General features: G+C 51.1%; 2 protein-coding genes across 2 annotated transcripts; both read left to right on the forward strand.

Moving 5' to 3' along the window:
* Positions 1–6: 6 nt before the first annotated feature.
* Positions 7–6041, forward strand: Gdi1 (GDP dissociation inhibitor 1). The gene is made up of 11 exons (XM_077106560.1): positions 7–148; positions 1342–1449; positions 1609–1708; positions 1850–1984; positions 2451–2649; positions 2908–3039; positions 3635–3734; positions 4162–4333; positions 4649–4793; positions 4910–4964; positions 5054–6041. The coding sequence occupies exons 1-11, from the start codon at positions 104–106 to the stop codon at positions 5204–5206; spliced, it is 1344 nt and encodes a 447-aa protein (XP_076962675.1). The 5' UTR covers positions 7–103; the 3' UTR covers positions 5207–6041.
* A 676-nt stretch (positions 6042–6717) lies between these two features.
* On the forward strand, positions 6718–13665 carry Fam50a (family with sequence similarity 50 member A). Its single transcript, XM_077106823.1, has 13 exons — positions 6718–6910; positions 8179–8263; positions 8363–8462; positions 8956–9101; positions 11445–11521; positions 11660–11726; positions 11899–11960; positions 12161–12237; positions 12591–12645; positions 12826–12874; positions 12995–13065; positions 13180–13290; positions 13466–13665. The coding sequence occupies exons 1-13, from the start codon at positions 6800–6802 to the stop codon at positions 13472–13474; spliced, it is 1020 nt and encodes a 339-aa protein (XP_076962938.1). The 5' UTR covers positions 6718–6799; the 3' UTR covers positions 13475–13665.
* Positions 13666–15863: the final 2198 nt, after the last annotated feature.

Genomic DNA, 15863 nt, shown 5'->3' on the forward strand with positions numbered 1-15863 from the left:
GAGCCGCCATCTTTGGTCCAGTGCGGCGTCGGCGGCGTCGGCGGCGGCTGCTGTGGTGAAGGAGGAGGAGGAGCCGAGCGGTCGCTGGCACCAAGGCCTGACCATGGATGAGGAATACGATGTGATCGTGCTGGGGACCGGCCTCACTGTAAGTGCACCCTCGCGCGCCCTTGGCCCTACATCATGCCTCCCCCACCGTCCACGATGATGCAGCCCCTGGTCACCAACCCCATCGTTCCATCGTCCCATCATTGCATCCTCCGCTCAGGTTCCCCAAAAGCCAGCCCTATGCCCACCTCACTACCCTGCCACACAATGTCGATTGTATTCGACTGTTATGCCTTGGTCGCCCTGAAGGAATCCTCCATGACCTCACGACTCCCCAGGTTGCAACCCCGGGCCCCCTGGTGTGCTCCCTCCCTTGGCCTGCTTAGCTGGAAAAATCACCCCCACTCGACCTGATGCCCCCCGACCCCGCCCACCCTGCCCCCTTATCCATCTGCGGCACCCATCACCCGCCCAGCATCCCTTCCCAGTATCCCCTCCCATCCTGTGCTAATCGCGGTGGGGATGCAGCATGAGGCCATGGGGTCAGGTGGCCTTGCCAGGGTGGACTCTCATCCCACTTTCCTGGCTTTTTCCTGGGTCAGGGAACCCAGGGAATGTTCCAGAAGCAGCAGCAGCGGGGGCAGTGACCACATTCCTGTTACCTCACCCCAGTTTCCCATGGAGACCTCAGACTGAATGGTGTCTGCAGCCTTTGTCCTTGGGCTAGTAACTGCTGAGGGTGTTTATCTTTTCCCTTCCTCCAGACCCTATTGGTCTGCTTCCCTGAGACTCATCTCCCTCAATCTGGGCCCAGACACCCTCCTTCCATGATCATGGTCAAGAACGCTCAGGGTCAGGGGCTCTTGTCCTTTGAAAAAAGAGCAGTGGAGGGTGGGGCCTGCAATTTCAAAGACTGTGATAATCTTGGCTTTCCTTTCAGGTGTCCTTTGAGGTTGAAATGGGTCTTCTCTATGATTCATCATGTTTTATCTATCTGTCCTTCCATGTGCTCTACATAGATGACTTTCTTGGCGTGTTCATATTGGAAGACTATCCCTGTGTCTGATGCACACTCTGTTCCCCTCAAAGTCTCCATTATTTTTATCCTTCATATCTTTCCCAGCAAGATTATGGAAGACACTGGTCAGATAAAGCTGTCACCCTCAATTTTAGGCAACACAACAAGCTAGGGGTGGAAGGAGCTGTCCATTGGCAGGTTTTGGAACAAATCAGGGCTGCCAGTGGGAATGCAGGCAGGTGGGAGTGCAGCAGCAAATGTCACCCCTTCTGCAGGAATGCATCCTGTCAGGTATCATGTCTGTGAATGGAAAGAAGGTGCTGCACATGGACCGAAATCCCTACTATGGGGGTGAGAGCTCTTCTATCACTCCCTTGGAGGAGGTAAGGCTGCCTAAACCTGGACCCAGGCCCAGATCCATCCTTCATTAATCCTCTCACATTGAGGCATAGGGTGGAAGAATGTCCCCAGGCTCTCTGGGACAGTAGGGGACATAGGGGTAGACCTTGAGGTTTTTCTCTTTCTCTCCCTCCTGTTTACAGCTATACAAGCGCTTTCAGTTGTTGGAGGGGCCCCCTGAGTCGATGGGCCGGGGCCGAGACTGGAACGTTGACCTGATCCCCAAATTCCTCATGGCCAATGGTGAGGGAGATGAAGAAGATATTGTTGAGGGGTGGGCAACTGGGAAGACCAATGGAAGGTCAGACATTAGAGCAGGAGCAGCCAGACCATACAAGAGCTTCTGGAGGGAGCTGAGCTAATGTTGCCTCTCCCTCCCAATAGGGCAGCTGGTAAAGATGCTACTGTATACAGAAGTAACTCGCTACTTGGACTTCAAGGTGGTGGAGGGAAGCTTTGTCTACAAGGGGGGCAAGATCTACAAAGTGCCATCCACTGAGACTGAGGCCTTGGCTTCCAGTGAGTGTGGGTCCCCTGATCCAGAGAATAATGGACTGGGTGGGGGAGGCAGACTGTCCTCAGGGCTGGTGGCAAGGTAGCCATCCAGAGAAGGGTTCCCTTTGCACCAGGTAGCATTTACCAGGCAGTACAAGAGGCTCCTCGCTTTGTATTCTCCATTGCAGGTTGCCAGGAGGGAAACACATGTAGAAGAAATATGGAGGGGGATTCCTTTTAGACTTTGGCAGGGCCTCTACTTAACCCCTGAAATATCCCCAAGTGGTGGAGATGGGAAGGCCAAGTCCAACTCAACCCCCTATTCATACAAGTGGGGAAACTAAGGCCAAAAAGGGTAGGAGGGTAAACATCAGGACACATGATGAAGCTCAGCTGGAGCTAGGGCACCTACTTTCTTGGCCTGCCCAGCTGGGAATGGGGGTTTAATGTTCCAGTGATGCAGAAAGTTTCTTCATGCTCCCTTTCTCAGATCTGATGGGCATGTTTGAGAAACGGCGTTTCCGCAAGTTCCTGGTGTTTGTGGCAAACTTTGATGAGAATGACCCCAAGACCTTTGAGGGTGTTGACCCTCAGACTACCAGCATGCGTGATGTCTACCGGAAGTTTGACCTGGGCCAGGATGTCATTGACTTCACTGGCCATGCCCTGGCGCTCTATCGCACTGATGAGTGAGGGAGGCTGGTGTGGTGGGAGGCCCCTTGCCAAGCCCACACCCTACCCTCCTCACACCTGCCTCCTGCTCCCTCTTCCCACCCTGCATGTCCCTTGTATTTACTCATCTGTTACCTTTCACTCCCTCTCTCCCCTGCATTTTACCCATATCTTTACCAGGCCATACAGGGAGGTGGGAAGGCTGGCCTGGTACCTAGGTGGGGATGAGCAGGGGTGCTGCTATCAGAGCATCTTCCCGGATTCCTGTCCCCCAGCTACCTGGACCAGCCCTGTCTTGAGACCATCAACCGCATTAAGTTGTACAGCGAGTCCCTGGCCCGGTATGGCAAGAGCCCATATTTATACCCACTCTATGGCCTGGGGGAGCTGCCTCAGGGCTTTGCAAGGTGAGGAAGTGGCATTTTTTTTCAGTTGGCATTACTAGTACCAAGGCCAAGAATGGGCATGACCCCCTTCAGCATTTCTAGAGCATTTCATACCTTCCCGTTTGTGATCTTCATTTACTTTGTTCCATCTCTGGGTGATAGCATAGCCCTAGTACATTGAGGTATACAGGAAAAGAACCAGGCCTCTGTGAAAGTGGCTTTCTCAGTTCTGGCAACACCAGGATTGGACACCGGGTCCCAGAACCTTGAGTTGAGGCTTAGCTGATAACTGGCCCTTCTCCAGCGAGTCCCTTTATTCTGGTCCTCTGGTTCATTTCTATGTGGAACTGCTTTCTTCTGCCATCCTCATATTAGCCCATCACACAATATAGCCCATCACAGAATATTCTGGGAAAAAGCTTCAGAGAGGAAGGAGCATGCCGAGATCAGTCCTGAGTTTGTGGCAGTGATAGAGCTGGGACGAACTGCTGGATCTCCTGACTTTGGCCTGCCTGGGCAATCTTTTCTGTACCTTGGTGGTGGAGTGGGGAGAGTGTAGTGGAATTGATCCCCATTTATCCTGAAGGGAGACTCACCATCACTGTCTTCGCCACAGATTGAGTGCCATTTATGGGGGAACATATATGTTGAACAAACCTGTAGATGACATCATCATGGAGAATGGCAAAGTGGTGGGCGTAAAATCTGAGGGAGAGGTAAGCCTTCCCCATGTGATGGGGTCATTGTGGCTAGGGCAGGGTTTGATTGCCACCTTAGGGATTCAGTTCCTAAGGAGCCTGACTGCTGATGGGTCTGCTACTCCTCAACCTCAAGGCCCTAAGAGCTGGGAACTGGGGAGTCACCCCAAAAGAAGTCTTCATAGCCATTTCTATTGGCAAGAGGTATCCCCCAAAGACCATATACTATGTCTTTGATCCAGAAAATATTCCTGATCACAGTGTCTCTCAGCAGCAGGGTTGCCCTTCTCTGAGTTAGGCACCTACTTGTACTACAGGAGGAGCAGTAGTGACAGCTCAGAGGAGCACTTCCTGCCAGAGCTGTCTGCCCTCACTGTGGATACAGACTATGACCACCCAAGTCATGGGATGGTTTGATGGGCAAGGACTTGTGGTGCCTTCACAGGTGGCCCGCTGCAAGCAGCTGATCTGTGACCCCAGCTACATACCGGACCGTGTGCGGAAGGCTGGCCAGGTTATCCGCATCATCTGTATCCTTAGCCACCCCATCAAGAACACCAATGATGCCAATTCCTGCCAAATCATCATCCCCCAGAACCAGGTCAACAGGAAGTCAGGTAGGCTAGACCATGACTGAGTATTTCCTGTTCCCTCTCCTTGGGGTTGCTGTGCCTCCCCCTACCCCAGCCTTGGGGCTCCCCACATGATCCCATCATGGAACAAATGGGACCCTCATTGTAGTCACCACAACTTGGGGACCCTAAGGATTGGATGGCTTGGACTCTTTTCCCCTCCGTGATGGTGACCCCTTGGTTGCTGCCTGCTGTGCCGGGGTAGGAAGGGGCAGGCAGGCCAGAAGGCCCCTAAGGAGCCTGATTTCCATGTGTGGCTGTTTCCTTTGGCCCTGTTAATGGAGTGTTTCCTATGGGCAGACATCTACGTGTGCATGATCTCCTACGCACACAATGTGGCCGCACAGGGCAAATACATCGCCATTGCCAGCACCACAGTGGAGACTGCAGAGCCTGAAAAGGAGATTGAGCCAGCATTGGAGCTGCTGGAGCCTATTGATCAGAAGTGAGGGGCTGGGCTGAGCCTGATGGGGAGGATGAGAGGGAGAGAGCTGGTAGTAGAAACCAAGAAGGGCAAGGCCCATTGTGAGACTTGTCCTCCCTCCTCCATCTGCCCCCTAGGTTTGTGGCTATCAGTGACTTGTATGAGCCCATTGATGATGGTTCTGAGAGCCAGGTAAGCAGCCTGTCTCAGCCCTGGCTCTTAGCTGCCCACCCAGTGCCCCTACCTAACTCACGCTGGCCATGGGCTCTGGCTGTTTGCAGGTGTTCTGTTCCTGTTCCTATGATGCTACCACACACTTTGAGACAACCTGTAATGACATCAAAGACATCTACAAACGCATGGCTGGCTCTGCATTTGACTTTGAGAACATGAAGCGCAAACAGAATGACGTCTTTGGAGAAGCTGACCAGTGATTGCTGAACCCCCCTCCCCTAGCCCCTGCTGCCCCCTCCCCCATCTCTGTTCTCCTGGAGGGCTGGGGAGACAGTATGGCTGGGCAACCCTGTTTCCAGCATCCTCTGCTTCCCCCACCACATTCCCATCACCCACCTCATTGATTCACTGACCAAATCTTTAACCTTAGTGATGGTTTGGGAGATGGGGGTTGGATAGCATCCTCTTTCTTGGCCCCTCCTTATTCTAGGAAAAGAGGGTTCTCCTTGTGTGTGTGTCCCCCCCCATTCTTCTGCTCTGTTGTGAAGGACATGGAGGAAAACCTGACTTCTACCCTCACTGCTCTTAACCCCCATTGTAGTGGCCTTTGGAGATGCCCCCTGCCTCCCCCCACCAACTCTTGTGTGTTGGAAAGAAGGGGCCCTCCCAGCACAAAATTGCATTCCTCCCCTCCCCCATAATTTATTCTAATTTATTAACTTCTGCCCCCCTTCCATCTGAGCCTGAAGCCCTCTGATGCAGCCTGGGGGCTGTAGAGTAAGCTTCTTCAGCCTCTCCTAGCCCTGGCAAAGCCTAGGGAAGGGGAGAAGGTTTAGGTGTGGCCCCAATGGAGGGTTGATCTTGCTGTTTTTATTCCTTGTCTTTGTGTTCTTTGGTACTTGCTGAGAGAAAAGAAACGTGAGCAAAGCAGAAGGAGGTGGGAAAATGGATCCAAACCCCAGTGTGCCCTGCCCCATGCCTTTCCTTTAGTGGTGGGAAACCCTTATCTTGCAAAGTGAATGTGTCCCTTGCCCTAGCCTCTAGTGTATTTCACAGAAAACAAAACCTCCCAATAAAACTGTGTTGAAACCTGAACCTGGATCTTTAGGTTGAATTCCCCAAAACTGGGTGCTTGACAGGGCCTTGGCTGTCTGGGTTAGAGCCCAGGCATAGCAACTGGCACCGGGAATGCATCTCTCAAAGGTCAGTGCAGGGAAAGCAGGAAAGCTAGCATCTGGCCTCGGTTGGAGATCAAGGTACAGAACTAACGTCTGGGTCAAAATAAGGAGACAGAAATCAGGGACCAGCCTTGGGTCTGGCGAAGGGAACACTAGATCTAGCTTTGAGTAGGAGTTAAGCAACCTATAGGCCAACAAGTCTGTGGGCCGATGCCAGACCTGGACTCAGGCAGTGAGGAAGCAGGGACCCTGTGGGGGCCGGCTTTGAGCAGTGATAGCTCAATACCGGAAGAAATGGAGGGGGCGGGTCCAGCTCTGGGGTCGATAGGAAGAAATAGACGGACTGGAGACCCGGCTTCGGGTCGGGGTTAACAACAAGGAAGGACAAGAGGTTGGGACATTGAGGCTTAATGTCAATGAATAAATGGGAGGAGAAGCCCGGGCGGTCTCTGGCGAGAGCCTACGTGTGGAAGTGGAGGTCCAGCCTCCCGCGGCTGGCGGGGCGGGGCAGGGCGCGATCACGTGCAGTGATGGCGGGGCGGGGCGGGCGCTGGCGCACCTTCCCTAGTGGTCGACGTCACGCGTCAGCTGACTGAACCGTGGCCGCCGCCGTTGCCTGGATTTAGCCGGGCCGCTGTCACAGTTGTTGCCGCCGCCGTCACCGCTGCCGCCGCCATGGCTCAGTACAAGGGCGCCGCGAGCGAGGCAGGCCGCGCCATGCATCTGATGAAGAAACGGGAAAAGCAGCGGGAGCAGATGGAGCAGATGAAGCAGCGGATCGCAGAGGTGCGGGCTGGGCCCGGGCGCCGTGGAGCATGCGCACCGCGCGGGCCCCCTGGCGGCCCAGCTCCACTCTCAGGCCCTGGGAGACCCTGGGCAGCGGGCTAGGAGCACAAGGGGGCGGTCCCCGAATCGGGAGCGGGACTCTTGCTTGCCGCCTCTGGCAGATGGCAGAAGTGAGCCAGCGACAGTCTCATCTGTAAAATGGGCCAGAGTCAGGCCATGTCAGAGGTAGAGACAGCTTGTGACAAGCCTCCATCAGGAGGGAGCCAGTCAATATTTCTGTTGGTAGCACTGGGGTTGGGAGGCCTTCCCAAGCGCTCCTCCTGAGCACAGAACTCCTTGGTTCAGGCTCCCCAGCCCTCAGAACTAGGCCTCTGCCGGGATCCAGTGCATACCGGGAAGGGCAAGCCCTGTGGTAAGACACAGGGGCAGGCCACTGAGACTGATTCTGGAACCCTTTGCACTCATGATGAAGGCAGGCACGCATCACATTCTGGGGTTCTAGCAGCTTCCCCAGTGCTTCAGTAAGTGGCCAGTGATGGTGGGCTCAGGGAGAGAGGAATCATGAACCCTCAACTTGTGCCTTTGGAGGAGATTCATCAGAAGAGTAAGGACTTCAGATTCCATGGGAGAGCAGGAACAATATTTCAGGCAGAGACTTCACTCAGCCTCACTAGATGCTTTATGTTTGACACAAAACTGTCTGGACCTAGCCCTGCTGTCTCAGTGGGAACTTCCTGGCAAGCTCTGCTGACCACTTCCTTTGAAGGCCCTGGTCAGAGATGGATCTACATGGCACTCTTGGAATGGGGCTGGGTGGAGAGAGGAGGCCTCTGGGAAGCTTTGGCAACACCTGAGGTTGGGAGGAGGGAGGAAGATCACTCAGGATAGGGCTCAGCCCTTCAACCACTCTGTTCCTTTGTCTTCTCCTTGGGTCGGGTCTCAGGAGCATCATCTTATAGGCTGGATATGAAAAAGGCCAAAAATGAGTAGGGCCAATGGCTGCAGGCCACCAAAGAAGCTCTAGCCCTCAGCAGGAGACATGAAAGAGGCCAGAGCAGTGCAAGAGTTGGTGGGAAACGACCCATTTGACTCTCATAGCGCTGGCAGAGCATCCCCTAGCCTTGTGGACCCTCTACCTATAAAGGATAGGAGGGTATGTCCTTTCCAGGGACATATCTCGGACTAGAACCCAGGTCCCCAACATCCAGCATGTTGTTTCTACAGTGTAGTGATGGGTCGTCCTCACTGCTGTGTTCCCTCCTTTGTAGGAGAACATAATGAAATCCAACATTGACAAGAAGTTCTCTGCACACTACGATGCTGTGGAGGCAGAGCTCAAGTCCAGCACTGTGGGTGAGCAGGGTGCACATGCTACTCTCCCAGGCCTAGGGAGGCTGTTTCTTTGCCAACTCTGGATGACCAGCCTTTCCCCCATGTCTCCTTGCCTTACAGGTCTTGTGACCCTGAATGACATGAAAGCCAAACAGGAAGCACTGGTGAAGGAACGGGAGAAGCAGCTGGCCAAGAAGGAGCAGTCAAAAGAGCTGCAGCTGTGGGTTCCCTCCTTCGTCCCTTGGCCAGCAGCTTTCCTCTTAAGATGCAGCTAACGCTTGGGGGCTCCCAGGGAAGGGTCAGGCTATTCCTTTTTCATAGGGGGAACCCATTTCCTGTTTTGGAAATGGGTATAGCATCTAGTTTGGGCCCACACTAAAGTCTTCTTACCTTCCTAGTTTGTCTTTCCCCTTTCTGTTCCTCTGTACTATAAAGGTAGTCCTTTCTGTGCCCACTTCTTTCAGTGGGTGTATTAAGAGCTTGCATTGTCCCCCTTCTCTATCTTAACCATATCTCTATATGCCTGCTGTGTCATAATCAGAGCTCTCTGCCCATGAGCTATGAAGTGACAGGGCAGGAGGATCCCTCTGGGGTGCTAGGGAGATCCAGCCTGCACTTGGTGAGCCCCATACTGAGCACACAAGTGTCTCTGGGTCAGGGAAAGGACCTAGAGGCAGGAACATGGGGCATGATGGCCACCCATGCCTTGGTAGAAAGCTGGAGAAGCTGCGAGAAAAAGAGCGCAAGAAGGAGGCCAAGCGGAAGATCTCTAGCCTGTCCTTCACCTTGGAGGAAGAAGAGGAGGGAGGCGAAGAGGAGGAGGAGGTGGCCATGTATGAGGAGGAGCTGGAAAGGGAAGGTGAGGGACCTGCCTGCCAGAACTCAATCCTGGATTTTGGGCTGTAGAAGGAAAAAGAACACATACTGCCCAGCCTCAGTTGCTCGCTGTGCTTATGGTCCCAGAGTTCACATGGGGCAGGAAAGGAAAGCAAGGAGCCAGGACTGCACTACTTTTATATTTTTTATTTTTATTTTTGCAGTACTTAGTGTTGATCCCAGGACCTTGTGCATGCTAGGCAAGTGACCAACCACTGAGCTACATCGTGATCCCTTTTTATTTTTAAATAGCTAATTTATTTTTTAATATTTATTTTTTATTTTTCGGCGGACACAACATCTTTGTTTGTATGTGGTGCTGAGGATCGAACCCGGGCCGCACGCATGCCAGACAAGTGCGCTACCGCTTGAGCCACATCCCCAGCCCTTAAATAACTAATTGATTAGTAAATTAGGTACTGGTCATAGAACCCAGGGACACTTTACCACTGAGCTACATTCCCAAATCCTTTTAAAATTTTTTGAGACTGGTCTTGCTAAGTTGCTGAGGCTGCCCTTGAACTTTTGATCCTCCTGCCTCAGCCTTATGAGTAGCTGGGATTACAGGTGTACACCACCATGCCCAGCTGCATCAGGTTTAAAAAAAATTTTATATATTGTTGATGGACCTTTATTTTATTTATTTATTTATATGTGGTGCTGAGAATCAAACCCAGTGCCTCACACATGCTAGGCAAGCGCTCTACCACTGAGCCACAACCCCAGCCCCAGCTGTATTGGTTTTTAAAGCCAAGTAGGGGCTCACTGTCAGTGGCAAATTGAGTCAAATCCCAGCCAGTGTCCCCTGGACAGGAGCCACCAGTACAAGGACTGTCGGAGTGAGGTTGCTAACTGGTCCAGAAGGTTCCAGAAGCTACCCTCTGAAGGTGCCACAATAGGAGAGAAGATATTCTGGATCATGCTTGGGTGCTTGAAGTTTCTGCAGTGATGAAAATATTCATGTCTGTGCTTCCCAATATGGTAGCCACTGAGCACTAAAGAGTTAATTGTTGAATTAGTTCTACTGTAAAATTTACACAGCCAAAGAAATTTAGTGGCTATTAGGTGGACACTACAGACCTCAGATGTGAGAACTAGGGGACATCAGGAACTTTTGGGGGGCTGGGGATGTGGCTCAAGTGGTAGCGCACTCGCCTGGCATACGTGCGGCCCGGGTTCGACCCTCAGCACCACATACAAACAAAGATGTTGTGTCCGCCGAAAACTAAAAAATAAATATTAAAAAATTCTCTCTCTCTCTCTTTAAAAAAAAGGAACTTTTGGGGAAGGCTGGTAAGTGAAGCCAAAGTCAGCCTGGTTCTCCTGTGTGCTACACACCTGCTCTGTACCTGATCAGGAGCATACAGGCCATTGTCCTCTCCTAGTGGAAGGCATACAAGTCAGCATGTATTCTGGACGAATTGATGCCCTACCTGTGGCCTGGGGAGTAGCCCAAGGTCAAGGAATGTGTCACAAGGAGGATAGTTGGGCCTTAAGCATGAGGAGAATTTCATTAGTTCCAGAGACAGGAAGGGTGAAAAGATACAGCTGCACTGAAATATCAGGAAAGAGTGGACATATTTGAGAACTCTGAACAAGTTATGTCCCAAGCCTCAGATGAAGGCAAGGTGACAGACCTGGAATATTTTAGAAATTGTTATTTTAGTAATACATTGGGGTTTTTTTTGGGGGGGTGGGGTACCAGGGATTAAACTCAGGGGTGCTCAACCACTGAGCCACATCCCAGCCCTATTTTGTATTTTATTTAGAGACAGGGTCTCACTGAGTTGCTTAGTGCCTTGCGGTTGCTGAGGCTGGCTTTGAACTCCCAATCCTCTTGTCTCAGCCTCCCTAGCTGCTGGGATACAGGCTTGTGGTCGGCTAGTAATACATTATATTTAACATAACTGTATTCAAAATATTTCCATCTAGGCTAGTCCAGCTAGCTACATGTCAACTGCCACAAGCTCAGTGTTGTGTGTGGCAGGAGCTACTGTTTTGGTCTGAGCAGGCCTGAGTTGGGGGAGGTTATTAACCTGTCTGTATCACTAGGGCTTTTACAAAAACACTGTTTGGTGTAGGCTTTTCCCTCCTTCTAAAGGCTTCATTTTAAGAGACCTAGCAGTGGGATCCTGATATCTTGTTTTTTTTTTTTTTTTTTTTGGTTTGTTTTTTTTTTTTTTGGTTTATGTCTGTCTTCTAGGTCAGTGGTTTTCGTAGTGTACTTCAGGGACCCTGGGGGTCTGAGAGATCCATTTGGGGGTCTATGAGATCAAAACCATTTTCAGAATAATGCTAAGACATACTTCACCTCCTTTTGCTCCAGAGATCACCACAAAGAAAAGGAAATTGGGGAAGAACCCAGATGTGGACACCAGCTTCTTGCCTGACCGAGATAGGGAGGTAAAGGCTGCCTGGCTCTGGCTCTGACATTGATTCTGACCTGACCTCAGCCCTGGCAGAGACTCTGGCTCAGGGAGTGGGTCACTATACCCTTTGAGCAGCCCTGGTCCTCACTCCTTCACCCATTTCCTCTCCTAGGAGGAGGAAAATCGTCTCCGGGAAGAGCTGCGGCAGGAGTGGGAAGCCAAGCAGGAGAAGATTAAGAGTGAGTGCTTGTGGAATTGGGCACAGATGGTCTGGCCCTGGGGTTCTGGGGCAGTGAGAGAACAGGGCTGGGCCCCCTGAACATAAGTCTCCTGGACTGTGCACTGTGCCCTGAGAAAGCTCTATAGCAGAGTTCCTGGGTCTGGAGACCAAGAGGCAATTCTGATTTGTAGGTGAAGAGATTGAAATCACCTTCAGTTACTGGGATGGCTCTGGACACCGGCGGACAGTCAAAGTAGGCAGTGGGGGGCCACCCTTGGGTTTGGTGGGAAGGAACTGACAGGCCTGACTTTAGAAGTCCCCGGGATCCTAAAAGCTGTAGGGAGAATGAGGGCCTGCAAGCTTCTGCCTATTGAAAAACACTTCTCCAGTCTTCTGTCTTCTCTTTCTAACTCCTTGGTTTCCTGGATGTTGGCTCTTGGGCCACCCCTGTAGATGAAAAAGGGCAATACAATGCAGCAGTTCCTCCAGAAGGCACTTGAGATCCTGCGTAAAGACTTCAGTGAGCTCAGGTGAGCAGTGTGTACACGCCTGTGTGTGTATGTATAGATCCTGTGATCTCAGCCAGTATCCCAGAAACCCAGGATCACCACTCCCTGGTTAGGAAGATGGCATGCTGGGCATTGCACTCTGCAGAAGGGAGACTCAGGCCCCTTTTTCTTTCCATCCTGCCATAAAGAGCTTAGGTGGGAGCTATCCTGCCGTGGCCCAAAGGTAGAGGACAGTGGAATGCCTCTCCCAGGCTCACTAAACCAGAGGGCTTCTCTTAAAGCATTCCAACCAGTTCTTTAACTGTCTGCTTCCTCCCTCCATGGGAGGAGAATGTGCTCTGTCCATCTGTATCCCCCCCATCTTTCTTCCTCAGGTCAGCAGGGGTGGAGCAGCTCATGTACATCAAGGAAGACTTAATCATTCCCCATGTGAGTCCCTTAACTTCGAGCTCATGCAGTGGGTCCTGTGCCCCTAGGCCTCTGCAGTAGCTTTCCCACACAGCTCTACACTCTTTCATGCTTTCGTCTGCCTATGAGTGGGAAGTGGCGTATGGATAAGAGAGGCCAAGATGGACCATCAAGCTGACCTAACTTATCCTTGCCTTCTAGCATCACAGTTTCTATGACTTCATCGTTACCAAGGCACGTGGGAAGAGTGGTGAGTGAGCCTAGCCTAGTCCCTCTCACAATTTGGCATATATATATATATATATATATATATATATATATATATATATATAATCACTGTAACCTTGGGATGGCTATTTCTCCCCCAAAGGGCCACTCTTTAACTTTGATGTTCATGATGATGTGCGGCTACTCAGCGATGCCACTGTGGAGAAGGATGAAGTAGGATGGTGCCAGGGCACTGGGCGGGGAGAGGTCCTGGGTCCACAGGGTGGTGTCCCTGGGCTGTGGAGAAGTTAAGGAAAGTAGAGGTCAGGAAGGTTGGCTTTTCCTTAGTCTCATGCAGGAAAGGTGGTGCTGAGGAGCTGGTATGAGAAGAACAAGCACATCTTCCCTGCCAGCCGCTGGGAGCCCTATGACCCTGAAAAGAAGTGGGACAAGTATACGGTGAGGAGGCAGGGAAGCTGGGGAGGCTGGTCACCAGGAGGCCTTCTGGGGGGGGGGTGGCAGCCTGACTAAGTGGGCTCTCAGTGTCTTGCTAGAGAACCAAAGGGATATGCCAGCCAGTACTCTCATCTCTGTTTTCCCTTCCTTGTCCCCTGTCCCTCTGTTCTCACACCAGATCCGGTGAACATGTAGAAAGTGGCTTGGCCTCGGCCGTCCCTGGTGACCCCCATGTCTCCAGAACTCAAGTGTCTGACTCCCCTGTGACTGTGCTGTTGTGTGCTAGGAGGACAGTAGCCACTCATCCCCTGGCACTGTCATTATTGCTTTTTTCTTCTACAATAAATAAGTGTACATGTTAGAGCTGGAGTACCTACATTGTGAGAAAGTGTGTTCTGTTTAAAAATATTTTTTATTGACATAAAATTCACATAACATGGGATTTCTCATTGTGGCCATTTGACCTTATTTACTGGGGATTGAACCCAGGGGCACTTTACCATTGACATACATACCCAGCCATTTTTTATTTTATTTTGAGACAGGGTCTTGCTGCATTGCTCAGGCTGGCCTCAAACTTGCCATCCTCCTAACTCAGATACCTGAGTCACAGGGATGACAGGTATGTGCCCCCATGCCCAGCTTGATCATTTTAATTCAGTGGCATTTAGTTGACTCTCAGTGTTATGCAACCATCACCATGTACTTCACCCCAAATACCATATGGCCATTTATTTAGTAGACACTCCTCATTCTGTCTTGCCAGCTCCTGGCAACCCCTAATTTACTCTCTCTGTCTATGGATTGGCCTATTCCCAACATTTCATATAAGGATTGATCCCTTATCCAAAGTGCAGGGAAAAGGGATGAGGTAGGACCATGAGCCAGCTAGGGGTTCTCACTTGCATTTCTGGCCCTGTGTCTCGGGTAGAACCATCTGGGGTCACTTGGAGGAGAAAGAAAGTAGGAGTAGGTTAGGTTACCTTGGGCCACAGCAGGGAGGGGGTCTCCAAGCCTGATCCTATATTCCAGATGTGAGAGATAAGTCTGAGGAGCTCAATGTAGCCTGTTCTTGGGCTACAAGGAGGCCTGGAGCGAATCTTCAGGTTTTCTGTGCCAATACCTTCCTACCCTTTGAGAAACTTCCAAGAAGATCAGGCTTCCCAGGGAAAGGAAGCTATTTTCACCCAATGCCATATAACTTGACATCATCTCAACTTTTCTCTGTAGTCCCCAAGCTCTCTTGAATTCTGCATTCATATAGATCCAAGATGCCAAGGGACTGTGAGCCTGGGTCACACCTAGACAGGAGCTATCTCCAGCCCTGCAATTTCTGGAAAACAAGCTCTTTGAAGACCAGTTCTGATTCTTTCAGGAGAGAATCTGCTTTCTGGAAACAGCCCTAAGTCCCTGGCAGTGGGACTAGGAAGCCCTCTGGGGTCAATATCAAGGATACAGGGGGACTGTTAGAGAAGGAGAGCCACATCTTTGTGACCAGCAAAAGGACAGAAAAAGCTATGTCATGGTAGGGGGCCCAGCAGAGGATCCCCTTATCCAAAGTGCAGGACTGAGGTGGTAATCTAAAAGACTGCAGGAAAGCTTCTTTTAGATATCCTACTCTACCACTGGGCCTCAGTGCTCTCAGGAGTCTGACCTCACTCCTGGAGACTGGTCCTGGCCAAAGTTCCTGCCAGATATTGCCCAGGCTTGGGGAGACCCTTGGGATGTTGGATGCATTTGAAGGTAGAGTTCAGAAGAGAGTTTAGGAGGCTGCAGAGAGAAGTTGAGGAACTGTCAAGGCAGATGCTATTTGATGCTTTGGAACTAAATGGGGTCACCAAAGACCAGCATATGCAGAGGATACAGCTAGAGAGGAAGCTGTTGGTCCCTTCCTCACCCAGGCTTCATTCCTCTGTGTGTGTGCACAACAAAGAGATAAAAAAGATAAGGAGCCTTTTCTGCCATAGGGAAATTTAACCTGACACTTAAATGACAAGAAGCTAGCCATTCCGGAACAGGAGAGAGCATTTCAGACAGAGGAAACAGCAACTATGGATACCCTATTGGGAAAGATTGAAGGTGAATGGTTGGAACGGAGGGAGGGAAAGAAAGGAGGGAGTAAAAGGGACTTGGTGCACAATGCTCTTTTCTCTCTTTTACCTTGAACTGTCCAGCAGAAGCCGTGTATTCACATGGTTCACAATCACCATGAAAGAGCAGGAAGCAAAGTGCTTCACTTCAGGCTGGGCTCTGGCCCAACCCAGTTCTCACCCTCCCTCAACCCGGAGAGATGCTTTTTATCACCTCCTGGTTCTCCTTGTTTCTCTATGCAAAGACAAACTCATATAAATATATAATCTGTCTCTTACCTCTCTATACAAAATGTGGCCTGCTTTTTTCTTGCTTGTACCTGGCTACTGAGTGTCACTTACAACATAGGTGGATAGCCTACACCTATTTCCATATCATGGAGAGCCTCATCATTCTTGTCCTCTCCTTCTTCTGCAGTGCTGAGTATTGATCCCAGGGCTTTCTTTACAATAGGCAAGAGACCTGCCACTGAGCCAAATCTCCAA

The sequence above is a fragment of the Callospermophilus lateralis genome, chromosome X (genome assembly GCF_048772815.1).
Source record: "Callospermophilus lateralis isolate mCalLat2 chromosome X, mCalLat2.hap1, whole genome shotgun sequence".
NCBI classification, from domain to species: Eukaryota; Metazoa; Chordata; class Mammalia; order Rodentia; family Sciuridae; genus Callospermophilus; species Callospermophilus lateralis.